Source organism: Arvicola amphibius, chromosome 11 (genome assembly GCF_903992535.2).
Source record: "Arvicola amphibius chromosome 11, mArvAmp1.2, whole genome shotgun sequence".
Lineage (NCBI taxonomy): Eukaryota > Metazoa > Chordata > Mammalia > Rodentia > Cricetidae > Arvicola > Arvicola amphibius.
This window is the reverse complement of record NC_052057.2, coordinates 12,545,496-12,573,334: the sequence shown is the minus strand read 5'-3', so window position 1 is coordinate 12,573,334 and position 27,839 is coordinate 12,545,496. Positions and strand designations below refer to the sequence as shown.

At 46.0% G+C, this 27,839-nt stretch overlaps 1 protein-coding gene across 9 annotated transcripts; it reads right to left on the bottom strand.

Moving 5' to 3' along the window:
* B3galnt1 (beta-1,3-N-acetylgalactosaminyltransferase 1 (globoside blood group)) lies at window positions 1-27,839 on the bottom strand. 9 transcript variants are annotated; one of them, XM_038347828.1, is made up of 6 exons: window positions 15,364-15,629; window positions 13,128-13,385; window positions 12,674-12,740; window positions 8,863-9,452; window positions 7,158-7,262; window positions 1-983 (listed from the first exon to the last, which is right to left on the bottom strand). In XM_038347828.1, the coding sequence occupies exons 4-6, from the start codon at window positions 9,351-9,353 to the stop codon at window positions 728-730; spliced, it is 852 nt and encodes a 283-aa protein (XP_038203756.1). In that variant the 5' UTR covers window positions 9,354-9,452; window positions 12,674-12,740; window positions 13,128-13,385; window positions 15,364-15,629; the 3' UTR covers window positions 1-727. The 9 variants fall into 9 exon arrangements, with proteins under 9 accessions (XP_038203756.1, XP_038203750.1, XP_038203751.1 ...); XM_038347822.1 differs by lacking the exons at window positions 1-983; window positions 7,158-7,262; window positions 15,364-15,629 and adding an exon at window positions 27,747-27,839 and having other exon boundaries at window positions 7,349-9,452; XM_038347823.1 differs by lacking the exons at window positions 1-983; window positions 7,158-7,262; window positions 15,364-15,629 and adding an exon at window positions 27,453-27,557 and having other exon boundaries at window positions 7,349-9,452.

Below are 27,839 nucleotides of genomic sequence, written 5' to 3'. Positions count from 1 at the left end.
TGCAAACAAACATTAAATGACGGATTTTTTTTTAAACAATAACAACATAGATGGTCTCTTAGCATTACGCATTCCAAGTTCTAAACATATGATTTTAAGTTTTACACTTTGAACAAGAATAGTAAAATCTGTATGGGGGAGGAACCAAAAAAGTCAGACTTTTTTTTCAGCCAAAGAAACATCACCTTTAAAGTTTGCCAACCCCATCCTTCCCTAAGCTGTCTGAACCGCTGAGTTACAGTCCTTTGCCTAGGCAGAGCAGACCGGTAAGAACCAGCCTCTCACTGCCCTCTGGAGTCCGCTGTTTTTTTTTAATCACGAGCACTTGCAGAAGAAACCTCTCCAGCTTCTATAAGACTAAGACTGTAGGTGGGGCCGAGATTTTTAAAAGGAGGAAGAGGAAGGGGAAGAGGGAAAGAGACACTGTACTAGCTGCACAGTAGTTTCTGTGAGTGGCACCGCAGCTCAACAGTTCTGAGACCATCCTGTGCAGACTGTGGAAATGCTGGCTTTGTATAAGCTGTTCTTGATGTCCGCTTGACATCATGGAATTCTTCGCATTGGCAGCATTTCCTTGCTACTTTCAATGTCAGAAGGGGCGGTTTATCAGAAGGTACCAAGATCCACAATGTATCCGCCATGTTTAAAAACTCCTGACATTGTGTTTAATGATGACGTCACACGACGGTGTGACAGCTGCATCAACCAGGCTTTCTGAAGTCAATCCCTAAAACCCATCTGTACATCCAAACCTTGCGGGGGCTACGTAGAGCTTTTCACTTGTACTGTTTTTTCTTGTTTCTGAGACACATGAGGAACAAGGCTGCAGTGGGTTTGGGAGGAGCTCAGAGCCGGTGGTAATGTAGTCACTCAAGATGCATGGCGTGTCACTTGGTCCCGATGATGTGCTGGGTACAGTTGACATTGTAGAGATTGCTGTGCTCATGCAATCACTAATTCTATGTTGTATACAAAATGAACAGCTAAAGGAGGGAAGGTAAACACATTAAAGCTATTAAACTGTTTGCTCCTGCTATTCTTTTCCTTGGACTAAACTCGTTTTCTGTTCTAATGTCTGTTTGGAAAATATGTGGTTTTGAGTTTTTACTGGTTTGGGGTTTTACAGAAAATCACTTCATGGTAGGAGGCCACCTAAACATAACAGACACAAGCGGGAGGAGCTGCTGGCAGTTGGGATCAGGAGTGAGCCTGGCGATGGTTTAAAATCAGCAAGGTTTTAAATGCATACAATGTAAGTGTACAGCGTAAGTGAGTTCAAGGCCAACCTGGTCTACAAGAGCTAGCTCCAGGACAGCCTCCAAAGCTACAGAGAAACCCTGTCTCGAAAAACAAACAAATAAAAACATAGCCTTTGATTGTTTTCCTCTCTTTCATTAAAAACAACATGAGCCAGACACAATAACTCACCCCTGTAATCCTAGCACACAAGACACTGGGCCAGAAGAATCATAAATTCAAGGCAAGATCGTCTCAATATTAATCACAGATATTAAACAATGGAAACTGCATTCCCTGGGTAGAATTTATCTAACAGAATGAAAAGTATGACATGGTATCTTTGTCACTTGGTTAGAATACGTGTGAGAGGCTTCCTCGTCCAGCGCTGATGGACTTGCTAGTCACTGGCTAAGGTGAGCTCGGTAAGCAACTATGAAACTGGGCAAATACGCCGGGCAACGGTTTCCCGGAAGCCCAAGGCAGCAATCCTGGGAGGGAGGAAGCTGTCCCGTGAGCATCACAGTTCAGGGCAGCAGGCTGGAGTCCACTGGAGAGGATGCCATTGCAGACATGTAGATGGGGACAAGCAAAGAGATTAGAATCTGCAGAGATGAGGGAGGAGGGGCTGACAGTTCACGTACAGATCCCTCATGTGACCAGCTGAGGGCTTTCCTGCACGGAGCAATAGAAAGCTTACCTGAAGTAGCTGCTATAGAGGTGAGAACAGAAGAGAGCATTGCTGAGGACGGCCAGGTTCTGATCACGTGAAGCTGAGAACCCTCACTTAAACGTTGCTAGCACCTGTGTGCCATGCTTTAGACGTAAAGCCCACACTGTGGGCTAAGGCCTACTGCAGACTTAGTCCACCTGAGTTTAAAGTGAACTGCTGATAAGAGCTACAAGGAAATCAAAATTGGAAAACTGAGCCAACAATTCCCAGGAGCACGGGAAATCTCTTAGGCTTTCGCGGACTGGCTTAAGTAACCCTTAAAACACTCCTCTACAGAAAAGGAAAAAACAAAACAAAGAAAAACCCCCCAAGTCCAGCATAGTCAGTGAATGACTCAGCTGCTGCCTCCAACTAAAAACCCAGAAGTCCTCAGAGGAATTAAACAGTCCAGGGTAGTGTGTGTTTACAATTACCTCATTGTTCAAGACAATCGCCTATCAATAAATCACCGCGTGTAAAGAAGCAAGAAAATGTAACTGGGAGTCAAGAGAGACAGTAGTCAATAGCAACCAACTCCTTGTAGGTCACAAGATGTACTCCGAAGACCTTAAAACGACTGCAGATGTGTTCAGAGAGTTAAAGGTAACTGTGGTCTTAATGGGAAAACAAAGTATATCAACAGAAAGATGGAACGTTAAAAATTAAAACTGCCTGCCGTGACATATACACCTTTAATCCCAGCACTCAGAAGGCAGAGAGGCAGGTGAATCTCTGAGTTCGAGGCCAGCCTGGTCTACAGAGGTCAAGACTGGCCAGAATTACATAGAGGGACCCTGCTTCAAGCAAACAAAATTAAAATGTTGGAATATAAAACACAAACATAGAAATAAATAACTGAGATTAAAAATGTACTTGCTCTGTTTATCAGAACCAAGAAATAAAGGTAGCAGTCGTAAGCATAAGTGAGAGGCACAGTAAGGAGACCCTCGTCAAAGCTCCTCCATGGTGAGGGAAGGTTGTCATCATGGAAAAAAAGAAAATCAAGACCCAGCTGGGGGAGTCTGCCATGGCTGCCTCTCAAGGGCAGAGAGAAGGACAGACAGAAGAGGCAGGGAGAGGGGCAGACTGCAATTGCCAGGGCTTTGGGCAAAGAGAAGACAGCAAACATGATGGGAGTGCCCTGCCAGTTACAAGGGGTTATGTTGCAGAGGGAGGAGGGCAGCTTAGTGGAACAGCCTGGAAACTAGCATGGGGCTCTGCCCTGCTGGGGTTTGAGTTCACAGAGAACTGGGCCCTCTCTGGAGGTTGTGAAAGCTGATGAAAAGACAGCAGCTTTTGCTGGCGAACAGAAACCACTTGACAGGGTTCTGAGGGAAGCTGAGTGTTTATGGGGTTCAGTGTCCAGCCTGAGCCGAGCCTAGACTGCCGTCTTGGGGGTCAGTGTTCAGCCTGAGCTGAGCCCAGACTACCGTCTTGGGGGTCAGTGTCCAGCCTGAGCTGAGCCCAGACTGCCGTCTTGGGGGTCGGTGTCCAGCCTGAGCTGAGCCCAGACTGCCATCTTGGGGTTCAGTGTCCAGCCTGAGCCAAGCCCAGACTGCCATCTTGGGGTTCAGTGTTCAGCCTGAGCTGAGCCCAGGCTGCCATCTTGGGGTTCAGTGTCCAGCCTGAGCTGAGCCCAGACTGCCATCTTGGGGTTCAGTGTCCAGCCTGAGCCAAGCCCAGACTGCCATCTTGGCAATCCAACATCATTCTCTAATAGGCCATTACTGCAGAGAGGGGTAGGCAGGGCTAGCTTTAGGTGGGGGAGAAGGATGGATGCTGTAATATAACTAGCCCATGTTAGTGTCTTTGGAATTCCTACATCCTTGTACCTTTTAATCCATCAGGACTCAAACTTGCAATCCTCTCACCTCACCCAGCCTCCTGGATGCTAAGATTACAGGTTTGTGCCACCGTACCACTTCCTTAATGTTAAAGTGAGGCCTTCAGATTTGGATTTGGGGGTACTCAAAGACCAGTTCTCATTGGAACTCCTGCAAACTCCGTCCGCTCCCTGGTTAGCCCACGTGTGGTTAATGTGGGACCAGATTTCCAAGGACTTCCTTCAGATACTTGGCACACATAAACATAAAAAGCAGTGGGGTTTTCTTAATGATCTTAAATTTATTTCTAACAATAACGAGATGTGTGTATGGAGAAGCCAGAGCTGTGTTGCCCGAATAGCTTCGATTCCTGGTCATCTCATCCTGAATAATTTTCACTGTCTTACACTGCTTTAGAAGAAGCATCCTTTGCTGTGCCCAGAAGATTCCAGGGTCCATCCTGTCTCTCCACTGTTGCTGTTTCTTGCTGTGGCCCTGGAAGCCTGTGGCACGTCACTCCTTTCTCACAGATGCCACCATCAGTGTAAAAATGCCTCTTTTACACTGGCTTTCTTGTTCACATCCAAATATGGATGATCATGGCCAAGAACGTGGGTTCTGGTTACCACAAGTGAAGTGCTTTACCAGGGAAGAAATTGTACAAACTTCTATAGTATGGGACTAAGGAAGTCATGAGGCGTCGTGATGTGGGGATTCCCCTCTTTATGCTGCAAATACCATTGGTTAATAAAGAAACTATATTGAGCCTATAGCAGAGCAGGGTAGAACAGAGCTAGGATCGAAAAACTAAGCTGAATGCTGGAAGGAAGAAGGCAGAGTCAGGGGAGAAGCCATGGAGCCACCGCCAGACACAGACATGTTGAAACTTTGCTGGTAAGCTACAGCCTTGTGGCGATACACAGATTAATGGAAATGCGTTAAATTAAGATATAAGAGTTAGCCAGAAATAGGCATAAGCTATTGGCCAAACAGTATTGCAAATAATATAGTTTCTGTGTGGTTATTTCTGGGCTGAGCAACCAGGAACCAAACTGACTACTTCAGTGTCAGGTACATCTACCGCTGTAGCAAAGTAGAGGAAAGGCTAAGGTGGTAAAAGTAGGCCAGGGACAATGTTAACCCACTAAGTCAAGTTCAGAACCACATGCAAAGTCACTTCTCTGAGAGCCTAGTGGTCAGGCAGAGTGCAGGGCATCCTTACTACATGGGGCGCTTTCCTTCTCTGTGGGAGTGCTGTGGCAAGGGTGAGCTGGCAGATGTAAGAGGTAAGTCAAAGCCCGTTTGCCACATGGTCTAGTGGAGGCAGCTGCCCTGTGGCCAGGGAGCCCTGAGGGTTTGCAAAGCCTGAGCCCAGAATGCCATCTTGGGGAAAGTTGGAGCCTGACAACATAATCCCTACAAGTGTGTGCTACACATCTGCCTCAAATAGAAAATCTTATTAAGGTTGAGAAAGTGTTTGAAAGTCACTTTCTTCATACAGATATCCAGTTGTCCCAATAATGCTTTTAAAGATGACGTTTTCTGTCGGGAGTATTGAGTAGTGTGAAACTTACTGCAAGTACAACAACCACACTTAAGTGTAGTAATTTGCGTTCTGCACGCTCTGTCCTGCCATCGCTTAACTATCCGTTAGTGTTTCATTTAATTCCCTTTCCTCGTTATGTCTCTTCTATTACTGTAGTTATTCTTATTGGCTGCTTTAAGGCAGAGGTTTCCAACCTTAACCCTGCTGACACTTTGGTGAGACAATTGTTGGGTGTGTCGCTTCTTTGTATTAAGCTACCTTGTGGCTTTTCGTAGTTGCAGTTTCTAGATGGTCATGTCTTTTGTCTATAGAATTTGGGGAAATGTATGGAGATTATTTCTTTAAGTATTTTCGTTTCAGTTTCTTCTTGTCCCTGACAGTTTTATAACATGCATCTTAATTTGTAGTGCCCTGCAAATCTCTAACCTCCCGCTAATTTTCCTTCAGTCTTTTTCCTGGCTTTTCTTCAGACTGGATAATTTGCACTGAGCATGTTCACTGTTAGGTAACATGTACATGGAGACTGCGCTTTCGTTTCCTGGCTGCCCAGACCCGAATAATCACATAGAAAACTATATTAATTACAACACTGTTTGGCCAATGGCTCAGACGTATTCCTAGCTAGCTCTTACATCCTAAATTTACCTGTTTCTGTTGTTTTATATTTTACCACTAGGCTCATGGTTTGTTACCTCACATCTTGCTTCTTGGGCAGCTACATGATGTCTACTTGACTCTGCCTTTGTTTTCCTGCATTCAGTTTAGTTTTTCCGCCTAGCTATATTCTGTCCTGTCATAGGCCAAAGCAGCTTCTTCATTAACCAATGGTAATAAAACATATTCACAGCATACAGAGGAAAATCCCACATCAATACCAAACCTTCAAGATGGCAGCCTGGGCTCAGCTCAGGCTGGACACTGACCCCCAAGACGGCAGTCTAGGCTCGGCTCAGGCTGGACACTGAACCCCATAAACACTCAGCTTCCCTCAGAACCCTGTCAAGTGGTTTCTGTTTGCCAGCAAAAGCTGCTGTCTTTTCATCAGCTTTCACAGCCTCCAGAGAGGGCCCAGTTCTCTGTGAACTTAAGCAAACCCCAGCAGGGCAGAGCCCCATGCTAGTTCCCAGGCTGTTACACCAAGCTGCCCTCCTCCCTCTGCAACATAACCCCTTGTAACTGGCAGGACACTCCCATCATGTTTGCTGTCTTCTTTTCGCCCAAAGCTCTGACTATTGCAGTCTGCCCCTCGCTCTGTCCCCAAGAGGTAGCCATGACAGTCTCCCTCAAGATGGCTCCTGATATTTATCTTCAATAAAACCCTGCCCCCTAATTATGGAGCTGTTTTGATGGTGGTTTCTTTACTGAGCCCCAGCTTCCAATTTCTACCAGTGATTTTTTTTCCTTCTCTCCTTAAGAATGGTGTGTTCTAGATGGGCATTGCACTTGAACCTGTGCCCTGGTATGAGAAGACACTTGGTGCAGGGTGCTAGGCAATCACTGGCAAGCAACGTGAGCTTAAAGAACACACGGTGGTCTTCATACACTTGAGAGTCTTCTGAGACTCCCATAGACTGATGACCCGGGGAGATGGTCACACCTATGTGGACACAGGGCATAGAATGAAGACCCAGGGAGATGGTCACACCTATGTGGACACAGGGCATAGACTGAAGACCCAGGGAGATGGTCACAGGCCTATTATAGGGAACCACACAACATAATGGTTTCCACACAGAATTATAAATCAGCCACCACAGGACCTAACTGCGGGTTTTGAGGTTATATTTTCCGAGGAAGGTTTGAGCTCTTACTACCAGGTAACTAGTAAGAAAGGAGTTACCTGTTCTTTATCAACTCTGAGAGAAAGCTGCTTAGTCCCTGGCACCTGTGGACAAGGCATCCTCTTTCCTCCCTTAGTAACAGGTCCAGCAAGGAAACGCCAGCACTGTGAAGGCACAGGAGATTAAAATCAGACTCAACTTCAGACTTTCGTCTCAATGATGAGCTGGTAACCACAGAAGCAGCTTTTCCTGTTGTTGAAAACTCTTTATTCACAAGCTGATCACGAAGCGAAAACACACTGGGCGGGTTAACAATGCAGCGAGGACCTTCTGCCTTCCCTTTCCAACTCAGACACCTCTGTACTTACTCTTAATACCACCCTAGCCTCTGTGCTTTTAGGAAATACTCCCCGGGTCTGTAGAGAAAAGCACAAATGCAGGACATCTAGAAAGACTACATATTTGTACTACATTAAAAAAAAAGCACGAAATCTTGAATTTTCTTGCTTTAATTCTCCATATTTCTACAATAAAATACCCAACAAAGCTCAGGAGATTACTGTCAGTCAGTAACAAGCTATGATGCCCCACTAGCGGGGCTGTCAAAGGTAAACTGCTGAATGGAGGAAGTAAAACAAAACTCAAATGTGAAAGGGGATTCACTATATAATAATACTGAAGCCTCCGCAACCTTTAAACACTTAGGAACCTGAAATAACATTAAATACTATTTGATAACCCGGAAATACCACATTGTCAAGTATCTCGTGGATGAAAACAATACAGACAAAATTCTTCAATATAACTTCAGTAAAGCTTTTACAAGAAATGTATGTGTATATATGTATACACACACACACACACACACACACACATATATATAAATAATACCACCTAAGCTCCACACTGAGCTTCATGAGACGAGACTATCTAATAAATACAACTCTGCATGGTTTTGTTGTTGTGGACGAGTCAGCTCTTCTTTCAGGGAAATCTTAAGGAATAATAATCTAGAGACTGAGTCATCCAGATGACGTTTGTTCCTTTGACTGCATTAGCAAAACCCTTTGTTTGCGTTGCTCCACTCCTCCATCACCTTTAAGGAGTCCCGTGAAAGTCTGTGAAGTCAAATCACTAGTAAGTTTATGCCGCGGAGCTTCCGACTGGGCCTGCTCCGTGAGTCTCAGAGTGGGAAGCCAGCCCTCTGAACCCTGACTCTTCCTAGAGAGCACCCTGCCCTGGACGTCTGAAGTACGGCCTTAATAATGGCAGGTGGTGTTCCTCAGCATGACCTGCCAAAACGTGATGATCTCCTTGGAAGAAAAGCCATGGGCGGCAATCACGCGTCTGAGCTGGCAGACATCCAAGTGAATTCTATACAGAAAGAAGAGATTTGTGTCTTCTGGGATATGAATGTCCACTTTCAACAGATTCAAACAGATCCCAACATAAACATCTTCAAACTTGATGGGTCTCACGTGACTCATCATTTTATAGATCCTGGGCACAAGGTCCCTGGACAGAATGTAGCCCAACCCGCTACAGTAGGGAGGGAACACCTTGAAAGGATACTCCTGATACGAAATATGGTTTTTCTGGAAAAATCCTCTATAGGAATAGTTATCGATTAGAGGGTAACCTGTGAAAAACCTCTCTGAGTGGTTTACGTTTAAAAGATACTTGACTAAATTGCCAGTGTTGATGAAAACATCAGTGTCTGTTTTCATGATATACTTGGCATTGGGGCAAAACTCAATTACCCACCTGAAAGCCATAATGGTTTTCAAGGTCAAGTTATTGTATGTGTCTAAAAAATCTTGCCGTATAATATCGCCATAGAGAAGGTGTTCGTCTTCTGGGGACAGCGCTAACACCTTGTCTTCCTTTTCGGCCTGCTGGCCTAGTAAGAAAAATGTAAGGACCTCATGTCCCCACCAGGACTTCTTTTCGCCCCAAGTGACTCGGATCGCTTGTCTGGCTTTCACGTCTGAGGGGCGCGAGGTCACCAGGATGACCAGGAATGGGTTCTGCTGAGAGCAGTTCGAATGTTCCCGGAGTGTGAAGCGAAAGTCTTGTCTGTAAATTGGCTCATACTCATAAAAGTACATCCAGTTCACACGCTCAATGACATTGTAGTGGGGAAGGCTGAGGTACCACATCACCAGGAAACTCAGCAGGGACAGCAGCAGGAGGCTCCATTTGAGGGATCTCAGTGACATCCTATTGAGAAGGGTAGTCAAGACAGCCGGGGCCATCCACAGCAGCGGGGAAGTACAGAAGGCACGGGCTCTACAAGACAGAGCAAAGGCTCTTGGTGAGTGTCCACCTCCTCAACACACGTCAGTTGCTGAAATCTAGTCAAGAGGAGAGAATGGAGAGAGAAAGCTCCCAATCAACAGTAGACAGTCTGACCTCAGCCTGCCTGGCTACCTTTAACACAGCGGTGAACCACCACCCAGGGGTGCATAGCAAGATCCAGGTTAAAACAGACCCAAGAATCATTTTCAAACACACCTCTCATTTGTTTTTTTTTGTTTTTTTTTTTTTTTTTTTTTTTGGTTTTTTCGAGACAGGGTTTCTCTGCAGCTTTTTTAGAGCCTGCCCTGGAACTAGCTCTTGTAGACCAGGCTGGCCTCGAACTTACAGAGATCCGCCTGCCTCTGCCTCCCGAGTGCTGGGATTAAAGGCGTGCGCCACCACCGCCCGGCCACACCTCTCATTTGATACAAATAATTGTAACCCCAGTTATTTGGGAGGATGGGGCAAGAAGATCACAAGTTCGAGGCCAGCCTAGGTGACCTAGAGAGACCCGAACTCAAAATTAAAAGCAAAAAAGAAAATGGAAGCTGAAAAATATTCCGCAGACAAGAACTAGAGATATCTGTCTTTCTGGCCTTGCTCATTCCACTCTATTTATGTTGCTTCAAATGCCAGGATTCTAACGTTTTTAGCTGAATAATATTCCATCTTGTAGATTACCACAGTTTTTATCCACTAGCACATCGCTCGGCTCTGATTCTGTATCTTGGCTACGGTGCTGCAATACATAAGCAGGTCTTGCTTGCCTCTGGCTGTATCCCAAGCAGGATTTCTAGACTGTGTCCAAGTCAAGTAACACCACTGCTATCAATTTATCCTAAATACTAATCAGAAAACTGTGTGGGTCCTTTATAATATAGAAAAAATATGATTTAAAAGTCTATCATAGGAAACCTTTGAAGTGAAATTATGGCTACCTCATTCAACAGGATACCTTCACTCATTACTTGCAATTTTGCTTCCCATAATTCATATCACTGACTGAAACATGGAGCGATATGCATAATATACACTTCTTTTGAAAAGAGAGGATGATAAACACCTACAATTCTATGTGCATATATGCAGAACAAGGATGTGCTCCACCAACCCAACGGTCTCGTTTTGGGCGTTGCTGGGAGCTCACGCTCTTCCTTTGTGTGTCACTGGCTTATACATGCATTGCTTTGGATTTTCTGTGTTGCCTCTGTAAATGAAAACAAAGCCAAAACACTGGACTTTGTGCCTGCAGGGCATCACATTCCACTAAGTGGTGCTGAGCCTGTGTAGAGGTTGGGAGCCTGAGTGCTACCCTGTCCTAGCTGTACCCCACAAGTGTGACCTTGAACCATTCATGGCATTTCTATCATTTTAAATTTTCTATTATTTTAATAGAAAATTTACACATCATCTCAATCCAGGGCATGCTCTGAAAAGCTTGTTTGGATGTGCACGTATCTCACAGTGGTGCTGACACTCACCGTTACAGCTTGCTGAGAAAGATGGGCTTTACTGTACCCATTTTATAAGTGGATTTTAGAGTATTCATATGAAATACAAATAATATTTTCAAAAAACTAGGATTCACAGAGATCCACCTGCATCTGCCTCGTCTCTGCCCTCACCTCTAGTGTTCTGGCATGGCTGGCTATTAAAGGATCTCTTTTTACTATGAAGAACACTGAATTTAAGGAGAAACGGAATGTAAGAAGCAAAGGCAAAGCAAAAGATTATTAAAAGATACGAAAGACTTGTAATCACAGCTGAAAGAATGGAAATAGACAATGAAGGACACAAATAATGTTTTTCATATAATGAAGAGGATGAACCTAGAGCAGTGGTTCTCAACCTGTGGGGCTTGACCTTTTTGGGGGGGTTGAACCTTCACGGGGTCACCTAAGACCATTGGAAAACACAGACATTTACATTATGATTCACAACAGTAGCAAAATTACAGCTATGAAGTAGCAACGGAAACAGTTTTAAGGTTGGGGCCACCACAGCATGAGCCACTGTATTAAAAGGTTGCAGCGTTAGGGAGGCTGAGAACCGAGGGGCTGTAGAAACATGACCGCTTCGTTGATTAAGTGCTTGCCCTGCGGACACAGGAGCCATACACAGGAAAGCTGCCTCCCAAGTGACAAGATGATACAACACATCCCTATCCTCCTGTCTCTGCCTCCCCAGAGGCCTGGTGACCAGTCGGTGAGCTCCAGAGTCAGTGAGAGACAAAGTCCCATAAAGAAAGGGGAAGAGCAATGCTGGAATGCATGGCTTGCTGAGCGTAATTCAGGGCCCTGCGTTCAATTCACAGGCCGACCAATGAAAACCAAACAGAATCTTAGGGGAAAGTGGAAAATGACTGACATCCGATGCCGACCTCTGACCTTCATATGCATCCACACCGATCCCAGGCTCCCCCGTGCACGCACAGGAATAAGTAAGCATGCACAGATCGAAGATGAAATACCAGGGGAAAATGAGATGGCTGCTCAGCTGGTAAATCCTTGCCATACAAGCGTGAAGACCCCGGTTTAGATTTTCACCACTCACGTAAATGGCAGATGCGGTATCACATGTCTGTAACCTCACTGGAGTGGGGGATGGCTTGGTGGAGAGGAGTAGATTCCTTGAGCTTGCTAGCTACCCAGTTTAAGTGAATTGGGGAGCCTCAGGTTCAGTGAGGGAGCCTGTCTCAAAAAAATGTGGAGAGAGACTGAAGGAAAGGCCTGACGTTGACTTCTGGTCTCCACACACTTTGTTCAGTAGGAATAAGGATGAGGATAAACATAGTTTTTGCTAAAACCATCACATGTAAGAGTCTATTCTAAACTGGGGTGAGAGACGGCATAGTGATTGGAAGCACTAGCTGCTTTTGCAGAGGACCCAGGTTGGGTGCCACCTGGTGCATGGCTCACAACCATCTGTAACTTATGTCCTCTTCGGTCTCCTCTGTGGCACACGTTCACACTTGCAAGCAAACATTTGTGCACCTAAGATCAAAATGACTAAATAAAATACTTAGAAAAATAAATAAAAACTTTAAAGAAATTTAAAAAGAATAGATATATAAAGCTTTGGCATAACCAGTAGAAGAATAAATATGGACATATATCTTCTGAGTTGAATGAAGGAAACAACGAACAAGTCAAGTAAGCCAGCTATTGACGGGAAAACGGAAAGAGAGGGGAAAGCAGAGAAAATGTATGGCAAAGAAAAAACACAGAAGCCAGTTGCTGTAAATGTGAATGGACATCAGTATGGGGCAGTAGCTCACCTGAACCACACCTGAATTTCACGGCTTGGCCCAAATTTCTGTCACATGCTACTTAAAAGGCTCACACCTAAAACAAAACACAAAGTGTTTAAAACTTAAGAAACAGGAAAGTATGTGCCAGAAAATGCCAATCAACAAACTAGCCATTCGCATCATGTTTTCTAAGTGAGTCGCATTGAAAAGTCGCTAGCAAAATGTCTATATGGCATATCTCTTTATAGCCACTGTGTTTTGTGTGGGCCCCTGTGGTTAAGGTGAGCTGCTGAACATATTGATGTTTGTTTGCATTTACAGCAGCTGGCTTTCGTGTTTTCTATTTGCCATGTGAATGTGATTGCATGTGTGTTTGGAAGTGTGAAGGTCAGAGTTCAACAAGAGCACCCCCAAAAACGTAATTAGCGATCATAAAGCTACATCACACAAAAAAAGCGTCAGTGTGGGGAGCCAGACTGACCCAAGATTTCCTCAGAGGTCCCGATGAAAGGACAAACGTGACCTTAGTTCTGTGTCCTTGTCCAGTAGCCGGCTAATCAAAGCTGGTCTTGGGCTCAAGCCAGTGCCTCGAAGGAATCAAGGCTGCAGCTTCTGGAGACCCGACTCTTCCTTCTGGGCTGTGGTTATCAATCCTTGGGTAGCTGTCGGAGGTGCTGCACGGTCTCTCTGCCGACACTGTCTAACACAGAGCGTTCTGCTGACCTTGGCCTTTTTCCTCCTGCAGATAGTATATATAAGAAGTTGTACTTAATAAACCTGCTTGGGCCAGGTGTGTTTGCACCGGCCTTTAATGTCAGTATCCGAGAGGCAGAGGCATGTGGATCTCTGGGTTTGAGGCCAGTTTTGTCTGCAAAGCAAGTTCCAGGACATCCATGGCTACACAGAGACACCCTATCTTGAAAAACAAAAAGAAAAAGGAAAAAAAAAAAACTTGTTTGGCGTAAGTCAACAGCTTCTGCCAGACCCCCGGCCCTAGCTATTGCTTATGTCTTCTTGCTTCTTCATTTTTCTCTATTTCCATCCCTTGCCTCCCACTCACACCCCACTGTTCGGGGTCCTCATTCCAGCCTGGTCTGGGAACATTACAGTATAGAGCAGCAAGTCTGCAATATCTGTTTATAAAGCCATCCCGACAACATCCAGATCCTGAGTGCTGGGCTGACAAGTGGGTTTCAGGATTTTTCCTGTATCTAAATGCTATGACCTAATGTCTGTACCCACCAAAACCCATGTTGGGGGTTGGTCCCCAATGTCATGGGTTTAAGGAGATAATAAGGAGGGAAGGGGGGCTCTATCATTCAAAGGAAACAATCTAGTTCCTAATGAACTGAATCAGCCATCTTAAGTCAGCTGTGATAAAGCAGGCCTCAAGGCTTCCCTCAGCCCCCCCTTGCATGCGCGCTCTCGGACACATCCCACTTCCCTCCGCTTTATGTGAAACAGCATACAAGATCCTCTTGAGAAGTCAGACGAATAATCCTTTCCTTAAAATCTGCAGATGACACTTATTTGTTTGTTTCGATTGCACATACACCGTTGGGAACTAGAGAAGGACTTCCAGGACTTGGTGGAGGGGTGGGTCTTGGGGATGGCGCTCAAGTCATCTGGCTCAGTGACAAAAGGTCACCCCTGAGCCACTCTCAGAAGTACTGTGTTTGCAGCATTTCCAACCCTTTCTCTCCCCTCCACTCTTCCCTTGTCCTCTTCACTCCCTCTCAATTGACCACTTTTTATTATTTGTGCACACACACACACACACCACACACACACACACCACAACACACACACACACCAACACACACACACACACACACGTATTTACAAGGTAGAAGCAGGAGAATTGAGAGTTTGAAATAATCTTCAGCAACATAGTGAATTTAAAGCCAGCCTGGGCTATAGGGTAAATCCCAGTCTAAAGCAATTCTCTCCTTGTATTTTACTTAGGGTTCTATTGCTGTGAAGGCACCAGGACCACAGCAACTCTTCTAGAGAAAACCATTTAGCTGGGTGGCTTCCAGTCCAGAAGTTCGTTCTATATCGCTATTGTGGAACATGGTGGTGTGCAGGCAGATATGGTGCTGGAGAAATTAGCTGAGAGTTCTACTTCGTACCCAGGCAACAGGAAGTGAACTGAGACACTAGGCGGTATCCTGAGCATATAAGACCTCAAAACCCGCCTCCACAGTGACAGACTTTCTCCAACAAAGGCCAAACCGCCTCACTATAATGCCCACTTCTTTTGATGGCCATATTTCTTTCAAACCACCATACCTTGAAAACAAACAAAACACAAAAACCACCACTGCCCAAAGGCAAGATATGTCTTTACTTCTGTATAATATGTCCTTTCACTTCTGTATAAAATGTGTCTTTACTTCTGTATAAAATATGTCTTTACTTCTATGTAAAACCTGCACTTGTTTTCTGCCATTCTTCTCTAAGAAACACTGAGAAACAGCTACACATTCATATTTTAAAACACTGCATTAGGCTTTTAAATTTGGAGTGTGCACAGACTGAATGCAAATATGACACCATTGTACATAAGGGATTTGAGTGTGAGAGAACCTTGGAGCCCACAGGAGTCTTAGAAACATTTCCTACACGCCCTGAGGGCCCCCATACTTGTTTTTAAGGCTGCATCAAACATTTACTTAAACAACAACAACAACAAAACCTGACAGTAGGTTACATACCGTGCTGGCTAGTTCTGTGTCAACTTGACCCAAGCTGGAGTCATCTCGGAGGAAACAATCTCTGTTGACAAACTGCCTGCAAAGACTGGGGTGTAGGCAAGCTTGTAAGACATTTTCTTAGTTTGTGATTGATGTGGCCATTGTGGGTGTCACTACCCCTGGCCTGGTGGTCCTTGATGCTCTAAAAAAGCAGGCTGAGCAAGTCACGGAGAGCGAAGCCAGTAAGCAAACACTCATCTGTGGCTTCTATAATGGCTTCTGTCTCCGGTTCCTGCGGGTTGAGCTCCTGCTTTGGCTTCTTGATGAACTGTGATTCAGGATACGTAGGCCAAATAAACAAACCCTCCCCTCCCCGAGCCATACTGGCCATTGGTGTTTCATCATAGCCAGAGTAACCCTGACTAAGGCACACATGCCACTTGGCAATCCTCAAACACTAATACAGGCTACCTTGTTTCCCACAACATGAACTCCAATTTCCTGTGTGTGTGTGTGTCCCACCCCCATCGCCCCCCACCCCCTTACCACCACTTGGCAATCCTCAAACACTAAAACACAGGCTACCTTGTTTACCACAACATAAACTCCAATGTCTGTGTGTGTGTGTGTGTGGTGTGTGTGGTGTCCCCACCCCCATCGCCCCTCGACCCCTCCCCACCCTCTTATACACCACTTGGCAAATCCTCAAACACTAAAACGCATACTACCTTCTTTACCCACAACATGAACTCCAATGTTACCTCCACAAGTGTAATTTGAAAAACGCATTTAAAAAAATAAATCTATTTAGGACTGGAGATACAGCTGAGTGGTAGAAAGCCTGCCTAGCCTGTGATTGCTGGACTCAACTTCTAGCAACACAGACATACACGCACGCAGACACACACACACACACACACACACACACGTACACACACACCTTCTTTAGAAACTCAAAACCTTTGCAAATGCAATCCATAGAGAGTCTCCATCACATTGTGAATTTTTTTTAATTTATAACTGAGCATCAACAATGTAGTACATTTCAACATCTTAGCTAGTCACCAACAATTTGAAAATTATTTCCTGGTGTGGGGGCAGAAAGCATTTTTTCCTGCTTCAAAGGAATGCATAATTTATGGGAAACCAGTAACCCTAGTTGATAAGGAAATGGCCTTATTTACAGAAAAACTGAAGTCAGAAATGTCTTTGAAAACGCAGAATTGCAAACCTACCATTTTGCGAAAATAGCAAAGATACCCTGTATATACTGGTATGAAAAGACTTCCAGACAATATGAAATAAAGAAATTAGACGTGGACTAAACAATAGTAACATTTTTTACATTTCTCCTGCGTGTGTGTGTGTGTGTGTGTGTGTGTGTGTGTGTGTGTACTCACATATATGTGGAAGTCAGAGGACTACTTGTGGGGTCAGTTCTCCCTGTCTACCATGTAAGTCTAGTGTGTCAGGCTTGCTGGTAAGGGCTCTTATCTGCTGAGCCACCTCAATGACCCTGTCATACTAACTTTTGTATTAGAAAATTTAGAATATATTTATATATTTGTTATGGTTTGAATGAAAATGACCTCATAGGGAGTGTCACTATCAGGAAGACTGCCCTTGTTAGAGGACATTTGGCCCTGTTGGAGAAAGTGTGTTATGTCACTGGGGGCAGGCTTTGAGGTTTCAGATGCTCAAGCCATGCCCAGTCTCTCTCTCTTCTTGCGGACTGCTGATCTGGATGGAGAACCTCTCTGCTCCCCCCAAGCCCCATGTCTGCCTGTTGCGCTGCCATACTTCCCTCTATGGTGATAACGGACTAAACTTCTGGACTGTAAGCCAGCTCCAATGTAAATGTCTTCCTTTTACAAAAGTTGCCAAGGTCATGAGTGTCTACTACACAGCAGTAGGAATCCTAAGACAATGTATGTTAGAAAAGTAGCAGAAAGAGACGTGGGATAGATGGGAAGAAAGGGATAGATCAGAAGAGAGGTGAAAGCAAGACTTTCTAATGTTACAAGCTGTAAATGTTTTATTAAATCTCTTTATCCTTTATAAATATATTGTTTGGTTGGTTGGGTTTTTTTTTTTTTTTTTTTTTTTTTTTTTTTTTTTTTTTTTTTGGACAGGGTCTCACTATGTAGCTCTGGCTGTCCTGGAACTTACTATGTAGACCAGGTTGGCCATGAACTCATAGAGATGCACCTGCCTCTGCCTCCCAAGTACTGAGATTAAAGGCCTGTGCTACTATGCTTGGCTGTAACTTTATATATTTATCCAATGTACTATGGTCTTACTCACATGTAATTACCCTCTGTTTATCCCTCCCACTTCTGCTGACCCCCTTCTTCCCACCTAGGCCACCTTCGCCTGCTTCTCCTAACCCGCTGAGTTTATTGAAGGCACCTTACGAACGTGGTAGGGTGTTATTTACTGGGATGTGGGTAACTTAGTCTACACCACTGAAGAAGATAACCCTGCTCCCTTCCCTGCAGCAATATTAACTGCCAAAAGCTCTTCCTGGAAGGGTGGGGCTTCATGAAACCATCCCCCATCCTGTGATGAATGCTCAAGGTATCTATAGCATGTGTTCATGCTTACGAGCGCCATGCCCCTTACACCTAACTTTCAGCTCTTACAACCTTCCTGCCCTCTTCCATGATGCATGCCAGTGGTCTCAATCACCATTCTCGCAGAGGAATGGGCATCTCAGTTATGAGCTCAAAATGTCCGCCTCGTCCCAGTTTCTGCTCACGCCCAACTGCGGCTGCATCTAATCCACAGACAGATGCAGTAATCTTAGAAATGCCTGGGACAAAAAACACTTGGAAGTAATTCAAACAAACCTTAACTACATCTTTTTTTTTCCCCAATGGAGGGCTTCTCTGTGATTTCAACATGTATTCTCTAAGGATATAATATGCCATGTTTATTACATTATTTAAAAAAGAATCTGTTTTGGTGTCTCTAGCAGGGAGGAAACCATTCAGAGAAATCTGGTCCTGGGAGACCTTCATAGGCATCCCATTGAAAAGGCTTATGTTAATTATTCTGAGTAATAGTTTTAAGCAAATGCAAATCAGCTCAATTCCTTTTATGTAATTTAATTTAGTAAAGCTGAGCCTTTATTTTTCCTGTGACGCAGGAGTCCATTCTAGTAGAACACTTTACTTAATTGTCTGTACAAAACACCACCAGAAATGTGTAAATGGGGGTCCAAGTCTTCATGATTGAGGGATCCTCTCCCAAAGTAAACAGAAGGCTCATAACAGCACCTCTCTAGGCCAACTCAGAACCTGTGTACTTTTCTGTCAAGTCACACCTGGGAACCTGGCAATCCTTCTCCCCAGCTGTCACTGTTGAGGTCAACATAAGCAGCTGTCTACACACAGACCCTGCTAACGTCGGATGGGCCCAGCGATGGCAGCAACGCCAAGCTCACCAAGGCACTGGTTCAAGGTCATGAGAGCCTCATGACCTGATGTGTTTTACCTAACGTCAGGACTCAGCATCAGTGTTTCCCCTGCTCAGCTTGAGTCCCTGTGACTTTCTGTGGGCCCCACCAATATTAGGGGCCTTGAGTACCAGGCCTCAGCACCCCCCTCACGTGCTCAGAATTGGATGCCTATGGCAGGCAAGGATCAGAGGGTAAAAGATTAACTCAAGTACATTACTCTGCATCTTCTTAATTTTTTATGTGAGGGAAGAAAATGAAGTGAAGGGGGCACAGAGGACGAGGAGAAGGAGGCGGGAGAGGGGGAGGGGGAGGAGGAAGAGGAGAAGAGGAAGAGGAAGAGGAGGAGGAGGAGGAGGAGGAGAGGAAGGGAAGGAAGAATAAGGAGGAGAAAAAGGAGAGGAAGGGGAAGAAGTAGAAGTAGCGAGGAGAAGAAGAGAAGAGTAAGGGCTTTCTAGTTTTTACAGACATAGTTGGAAATCACAAAAAGGGGCAGGTAGACTCTGGCAAAGCTGTTCTCTGGAGCAGGTACTAACACTCTACTCTGCAGTCCTACCCCTCTGTCCTCACAGCACACCGCTGCTTTCCGGCTGAGGGACTCCTCTGCCACCTGACCACCACCACCCTTCTCCCTCTCCTTGGACCCGGGGTTCACATTGCTGGCTACCCGGGAACCAGGCTCCACCCCAAACCAACCACTTCAGTTTCCGAGGGTGAAGGGATGCACTGTTTTCAACTCCCAGAAGAGCCCAGTGAGTCCTCACAGGCCGGCACTACCTGGGACGTGAGACTCGCAGAGCTCCAGCCCGCCACACCGATTTCCTAAATCGGTATCGTTAACAATATCCCCAAGCGACTCACAGGCTTAGGGGATTTGAGAAGCTCCATTACCAATTTGTACACATCTTTTACCCTTTGAGGCACTGGCTAATTTTTCTATGAAATAGGAACAACAATGTCTTCTGCCTGGGTCTTCGGTGACGACCACATGAACAGAGCATGGCCAGCATCTAGGGTGGGGCCGGTACCCAAGACCTCAGTAGGCACCCGCTGCCATCGGCACCCACCCTCGATGCTCCCAGCTCTTACTTGACTGTATCTGTTCTGTTTACACAATCTGCAGCTACTCCCAAATGTGGTATGATTCCGCATGTTCCGGTGTGGTTAAACATGCAGATAAACCCCAAGGGGTCTGTCTACCTTTGCCCTCCAGCTAGCCTGCCTTGTAGAGGCCCAGGTTTCTGCTTTCTCTAGAAGGTCAAGCACCTGCGCTCCCACTCCTCCTGGAAGAGATCCAGCTGCTGCAGGTGGACTCTGGTTCCTTTCCTCACATGCTCTGCTCCCTACGGTCCTTTCTTCCTACCCCGCCATCACTTTGCACTGAGTTTCCTTTCTCCTTCTCCCGCATGACTTGTACTGCTGCAAGTCCTACCTTAGGCACCTGCAGCAACCACAAAACGCAGGAGCCTTTTCCATCGGATGCCCAGGATAGTAGTGAGCACTGAGACACTTTATTTGAGGGATGTGCATATACTTAATGTTTTTACAATTAGTGTGTGTGTGTGTGTCATGCGTGCGCACCAGTGCACACAGGTACATGTCAGAAGACAACCTGTGGGAGTCAGTTCTCTCATCCCACCATGCGGGTCCTGTGTCGACCCCACTGAGCCATCTCTCCAGCCTACTATGTACATTTGGTAAGTTTACATTTGTCTCCTCCTTGAGGCACGGTCGGGCATCCATGGGAAACTGACTTTTACTCAAGACAGCAATTTGGTATATTTACTTAACAACATAAAAAATAATGAAAATAATGTTTTACTTTGCCAGAACAAACAAAAGCTTCACATTAAAAACACTTCCTTTCTTTTCTACTGAGCATCTTTTCACGCTCCCTCTCCATCATTTTACCAGCGAGGTCCAGGCACTGGGGCAGGTGAGCTGTGTTTGTATTTCTATTTGTGTGATGACTTTGTTAACCCTCTTCATTAATCACTAATACTATACTAGTTCATGTTGGGGTCTATGGACTCCCAGGCCCTGAATTCCTGAGGCCCCCTTGCCTGCCTGAGTAAACAACTTGTTATGCTTGCAGCTGCTCTGAGAAAAACAACTTGTTTTCCTGTGCCTGCAGCTGCTCTGCACACGAAGCAGTGGAATGGGTTTCTGGTGACTTGCAGCTGAAGGATTCCGAGAGCTAGGGCGTGGCCATTGGTCAGGGAAGGTACTATATAAGCTGCCCTGGAACACAATAAAGTTGGCATCTGACTAACCTCATCCCACTTTTTTAGGGTTCCTCCAAAGACGGTCCAGAGACACCCGAAAGAGCCCAAATTTAGATTCTATGACGAGAGCGAGGTGTTTAAAGCTCCTTATGAACAAAGTGGAAAATTGCACATCCAAAGTCAGAGGCTAGATAGCTCGGAATGTGGCTAGCCCATCATAGCTACGCTTCGTGTTTATACAAAAGCCTTAATTGCTCAGTTTTTGAAAAGATTTTATTTGTAACCATATGCATGTGTATATGGATGTGCACTTGAGTGCACCTGCAGACACCAAAGGCATTAGATTCCCTGGAACTGGAGTTACTCGTGGTTGTGGGCCACTGGATGTGGGTGCTAGGGACCTAATGCTGGCCCTCCACACACACACAGCCCTCCTCCTCGCCCTGAGCCATCTCTCCAGCCCCTAACCTGCTTACATTTGAACAATGAACCTGAAATAGTCACTGATTTTCAGAAAACTCCCACACTGAGCAACACTCCCTGAGATCGTCACACACTTTCAATAGGGAGTGAATGTAAATCCCGTCATGTCCACCGCCATTTCTCGGCCCTGCTCCTGAAGTCCCAGCCGGCTGCGGCAGCACCAGAGTCAAGCGTGGTCTGAGACACCAGGGAGGGGGGCCTTTCGTCCACGCCCGATGGGAACGGAGGCTGCTGCCCCTGTGTGCTGGGGAGATGAGTGGGCTTTTAAATACAGTTTACAAGCATCATGTCCCGTTCCCCGAGAACGTTCACTTGTAGTTAAAGCAACCCTGAAGATGGCACTTTATTCTAGACTTGGGGATTAGGGTACGCAGGGTTCTTGGGCTAGGAAGCGGACAGAACCAAAAGCAGCAGGAGCTGGCATACCTGCACCAATTTTCATTTGCTTCTGCCACCTTTACTTACACTCGACAACAAAACCTCCACTCTTGGTCCTCAGTAGTGAGGTTAGGGCTTTATGTGAGGGGAGTGGGTTTGTGTTTGTTTTCGTTTCTTTGTTTTGCTTGGAAGCAGCTCTGTAGAAGTCCTATAGCACCTTCAGAGGCAAGTTTATAAAGCAACATTTGCCAGCACTAGATTTTCAAAGACCTGAACAGCCCAGAACACACGGACCTAGAACCCCGAAGCTTTTCAACTCCAAATGCTGTGCCCATTTCCCAAAGCAAGGCACCTGCGTGGCACTCAGACCTCACATCCAGTGCCTGAGTCTCCGGATTCATGACTCCAAGTTTAGCCTGCACCTCATGAGTGAAACCAGTCTGGAGAAAACTGGGAAGGTCTCGAGTTCAAATGTCTCTAAATTAGCAACCGGTGTGCAGGGCAGGGGGCTAAGTTTATGCTCTCAGACTGTGCTGATGCCCAGTAAAGGTGCAAAGTACACAGCCTACGCTAGGATACAGGAACTATTTAATACTACAATAATTTATTTTCTCAGGGGAGGGAGGGCTGGGAAGATGGCTCAGTTGCTTGCTTGCAAGCATGAAGAGCTGGGCTCTGGTCCCAACACCCATGCAGAAATCTAGGTTTAGCAGCACCTGCAATCCCAGCACTGGGAAGAGGAACTCTGGGACTTCTGGTGAATCCGACTAACCAAACCAGCGTGCTCCAGACTGTCTCAAACAAACAAACAAACAAACAAACAAATAAATAAATAAATAAATAAATAAGAAAGTAAATAAGGTGAGGGCTGGTGAGATGGATCAGTGGGCACCTGCCACCAAACCCAATCCAAATATAATGGCCTTCCTTCAGCCACACAGCACACAGAGAAGACTGACTTCTCCTGCTAGCTTCCATAATACACTATAACAAGTGTGTGTCCACTCTCTCTCACACACAATAATTTTTTTTTTGTTTGTTTTTTTTGTTTTTTTTTTTTTTGTTTTTCGAGACAGGGTTTCGCTGAGGAAAGGTGTCACATGACTTTAATTCCAGCACTTGAGAGACAAAGGTAGGTGGACCTCTATGAGTTCGAGGCCAGTATGGTCTACAAGGTGAGTTCCAGGACAGCCAGGGTTACACAGAGAAAGAAACCCTGTTATGAAAAATCAAAAGAGAAAAAGAAAAGGTGAAGAACAAGAGGGGAGAAAGCCACCTCTGTGCTGATATTCTGTTTGTACTCTAACAATAAAGCTTGCTGAAGATCACGTGCAGAGCAAACCACGAGTTATCATAGAGGCCGGGCAGTGGTGGTGCACACCTTCAATCCCAGCATCCAGGCAGTGGTGGCGCACACCTTCAATCCCAGCATTCGGGAGGCAGAGGCGGACAGGTCTCTGAGTTCAAGGCCACCCTGGGCTAGGTGAGATTGATCCAGTCTAAAAGAGAAACAGAGCGAGGGCTCACACCTTTAATTCCAGCACTAGGGAGGTGGAGACAGAAAGGGATTTGACTGGATGGAGAGAGGAATATAAGGAAGGAGGAGACAGGAGCTCAAGACATCCAGTCTGAGGACTTGTAGAGACAGGATACCTCATTCAGTCTGAGGATTTTGTAGAGGTAAGGACTAGTGACTGCTCTGCTTCTCTGATCTTTCAGCTTTCACCCCCAATATTTGATCCCAGGTTTTTATTATTAAGACTAATTAGAATTCGCACTACACACCTACACATACACAGACACACACTCACACATAGACACACAATAAAAATACTGGGTAATTGTATTTCAAAACCAAAGTCTATACCTAAGCCAGTATCCAATAACAGTTCCAGACAGAAGAATGTGGAAGCTCCACACTCATGACGGGTCACATGGCTGGAGGCTGCTGGAGTGTTTTAAAAGGCAGGGGTCTGCCTTTATTCTCACTCATAAGGGTGTATTCAAAGTGCACTCAGAAGCTTATGTTCTGTCCAAGGGGTGGGCAAAAATTTTGTTTGCCACAAAAGGCAAGATAGTAAATATTTTCTCTGCAGGTTGTGTGTCTCTATCTTGGTTACTTGATTCTTTTTTGGAGTTAACACAATGTAACCCAACTGGTAAGGGAAGGGGTGCAGCAAGGTACCCCATAGACATCAAAACTCGAGGATGCTCAGGTTTCCTATACAAACACGGTACAATATTGGCATATAACTTATGCAAATATCTCTATTTTTGAGATTTTATATTTCTTTCATGTGTAGGCATCTTGCTACATGTGTGTACGTGTACCACATGTGAGCAGTGTCCATGGAGGCCAGAAGAGGGCATCAGACCTCCACGGAGCTGGAGTCAATGAGTTGTGAGCGGCCGTGTGAGTGCTGGGAATTGAACCCAGGTCTTCGGAAAGAGCAGCCAGCGCTCTAAACCACTGAGTCTACGATGCAAATGTGATTTGCATAGCTGTCAGACATTGTTTAGAACAAGATGAAAAGAAAAGAATGTGTGTGTAAGGCCCCTGACTGAGCACCTGAGTGGCCAGGCCCTTCCCTGGAAGAACTCTATCAGGCTCCACCCACAGACCACTCTAAGGCTGCAAAGGCTGAGCCCAGAGCCTCTAAGACTCTGGTGGCCAAGCTTTCTTTGCCCTAGAGAGTAAAAATCCTGAGCTCAATTCTGGGGCTTAAAAACACAGCAATGCCTGAGTTCACTCCGAGCTCAAGACTACAAATCCCACCAACCCCCACCCTGGAAAGCTCCACCACCGAGAAAACTTCCATCCGTGTCCTCTACTTCCTAATGTTGGGACACTTTATAGTTCCCCCTTGGTATGTTGGGGTGACCCCCCTATGAAAACAAAATCATTTTCATTGCTACTTCATCACTGAAATCTCTCTAATGTCATGAACTGTAATGTAAATGTGTTTCCCAATGGTCTGAGGTGGCCCTTGTCAGGGTTGCTCAATCCCAAGGAGCCACGGACAAGTTGAGACCCACTGCCCTGCTCAAAGCTGTCTCCTGCTTAGTGCTTTGCTCTTTCTCGCCTGAGCAGAGGCAGCCACCCTCTTGCATCTTTCCCTATGAATCTCCTGTGTGAGGTTTATTGTATGGTGTGACTTTGTGGTATTCCTTGGCTCCTGGCTGCCAGGACACCTCTCTCCCTCAGAGCTGTAACGCACGCACTGGGGAAACCTTTCCTCTCACAACTGCAACACTCACAATCTCTACATTTTTAGGACACACACTTTTTTTTTTCTAAACATTTCTATCCCGTGGTTGGCAGAATCTATGAATACAGAACCTACGCACCCGAAGGACTGACTGTATTTATCAAACAGATTATCAGTTTGGAAATATCTGCTGGAGCTAATCCATAAAAGTCATCCCTCAAAGCAGCAATAAAATCTCTAGATTTTATTGTCTTTTTTCCCCCCTCCGATCCAAAGGAGTCACAGAATGAAAGGGGTTCCTAGACTAACCAGTAACATGTTCCCTACGTGCAATGGCTCAGAAGGTAGACTGAGCTGGGAACTGGTACCCTCGGCTGTGTGGACAAGGAAGGCAAAAGGCCTGACTTCCTAGTTAACTACAGTCAGGGTCAGGGACACATGACAGAGGACAGCTATTATCTGACATGGCTTTCTGGTGTTTTACTCCTTCACATCACAGGGCTTCAATCAGCTCCTAGGCCCAGCCCTAACTCTTATCTTTACCATCCCCTTCCTCTAATCCACACTAAGGCAAGAATCCTGCTAAAGAAGGCAAATCGGTGTTCACACAACTTTTATTTATAAATAAAAATCACTTTCCACAACCCCCAAGGAGATGCTGCCAAACAGCCTGCTGAACGGTAATTCTGAAAGCATCTGTTGGTTAAGTTCATTTAAGAGTATCTTGTTTGACTGTCCAGTTGACCTTACCCACGAGATGGTAACATGAGGCCCTTTACCATACTATAGTTCCTATCGCGCCGCAAATTGTGTCAGACAAGTGTGCTTTCCCTGGATGATATATAGGTGTAAACGGGATAAGGGGATGTTCTGAAATGAGATGCTACCTTCACCATAACAGAGTAGAGCTGGAGGCTGGGTAGGTTACCACCCACCCCCGCAGGGCATTTCCAACTGCATAAATTCAAATAAAAAAACACATTAAACTCACAGGATTTCAGATTAGATGAAACCACTAGATAAATGTGTGTATATGTGTGTGGGGGGGGATTTCCATAGTCTGTGCTTTAGCTAAAATACAAGTCCTGCAAACAACTGAATGGAAGAAGACACTATATCTTGGGGCTGGAGGGATGACCTGGTCGTTAAGAGCACTTGTTGCTCTGGTAGGAGACTAGAGCTAAGGTCCCAGTACCCATGTGGTGGATCCACCTGGATCTGTAACTACAATTCTACGGGATGAAATGCCCCACTTCTGACCTCAGGAGGCATCAGGCATGCCTCTGGAACACATACATACATACGTACATACATACATACATACATACAGGCAGAACAGACGGGTTTTTGGTGTTTTTTTTGTTTTGTTTTAGAAAATCTTTTTTTAAAGTAAGTATCATACAAAGCAGCAACATTATGACAGCTAAAAGCAATGTTCCATTCCCAACAAACTCCTTTAGGATAAGTTATTATGCATCGGCGGGCAGGCTCTTCGTTCCGGATAGGCCTCGATGCTCTCTTCAATTCTGTTCTCTACCTGTCCCATGAGCAAACCGAGGATTGTATTTGAACAGTTTCGATAATGGACTCAATGCTGCAATTCCCCAACGGCCATTCATTTTAAACAAACCTCTCAACGTGAACGAGAAAACACCACACTCTCCTCTCAGTACCAGGTAGGTCCCTTCTCTAGAGTGATGGAAGTTCCCTGTAAGGTGTCAACACTTCAAAAAGCACAGACCCCTGCATCTGCCTGGAACACCCAGAGCCAAAACACAAATATTCTCTGGGTGAAGATTGCAAATTCCATTTGTGCTACCTCCAAAAACAAACGGTTGGGCAATGTCTTCCTTGACAGTCGCATTTCCTAAGAAAGCAGCCGCTTCTCCCAAAGGCTGGCAGTATGAAAAATAAAACCTACACAGTTCAAAAATCAAACCCTGCCTTTTAGTCTTGCAGTCACAATCACCGAATACAGCCATCTGTGCTTGTTGCTGACACCATCCTTTCCACCCTACAAGAGTGAGGCTCCCTCCTCCATCTAATATTTTCTTTAAAATGCTTTGCTGGTTCACTCGGATCTCTTATTAATTCCGGAGCCTAAAACCTTGGGAGTTTTCTCCTTCCTCTTTCCAAATCTCCCATTCCCTTCCTCGGGTCCATCTTGCCCGCCATCCCTCCCCAGGAAGCACTCTCCTACCCAGGAGACCACCGGCCCTTTCCGGGCAGGAAAGTGCATTCCTCTGGGCCTGCTGCGGGTCCACCAGCGCGCTGACACCATTCCCAAATTCTCCTTGGCCACGGTGACAACCAGGCCACCCACCCACCCCACCCCCACCCTCCCGTCGCCAGGCTTACAGCGCCCGGGGCCTGGCTCGCCACGCGCACCGGAGCTCCTCCAAGCGTCCCGGATTCCCGGGTGCCTTGTCCCCGAGCCCCGAGAGTCGGCCGAGAACACCCGAGCAGCCGCGGTGGCCGGGGCCCAGGGCGTGGCAGCTCGCCCTGGTGAGGCGCTCCACCGAGGAGCGACAAGCGACCGGAGGAGCCTTGGGCCCGGGAGTCCGGACCCGCCGTCCCTAGAAGGCTGCGCCCCGAGAGGGCCTCTCCGCCGCCGCCCAACCGTCTTCCCGGGCACGCCCGCCCCTCACTCACCTCGGCGAGCCGCTGGCACACGCTGCGATGCTGGCCGCGCTCGCTTCCTGCGCGCGGACACCGGCTCCCCGCAGCCGCACGCACGCCCGGCGC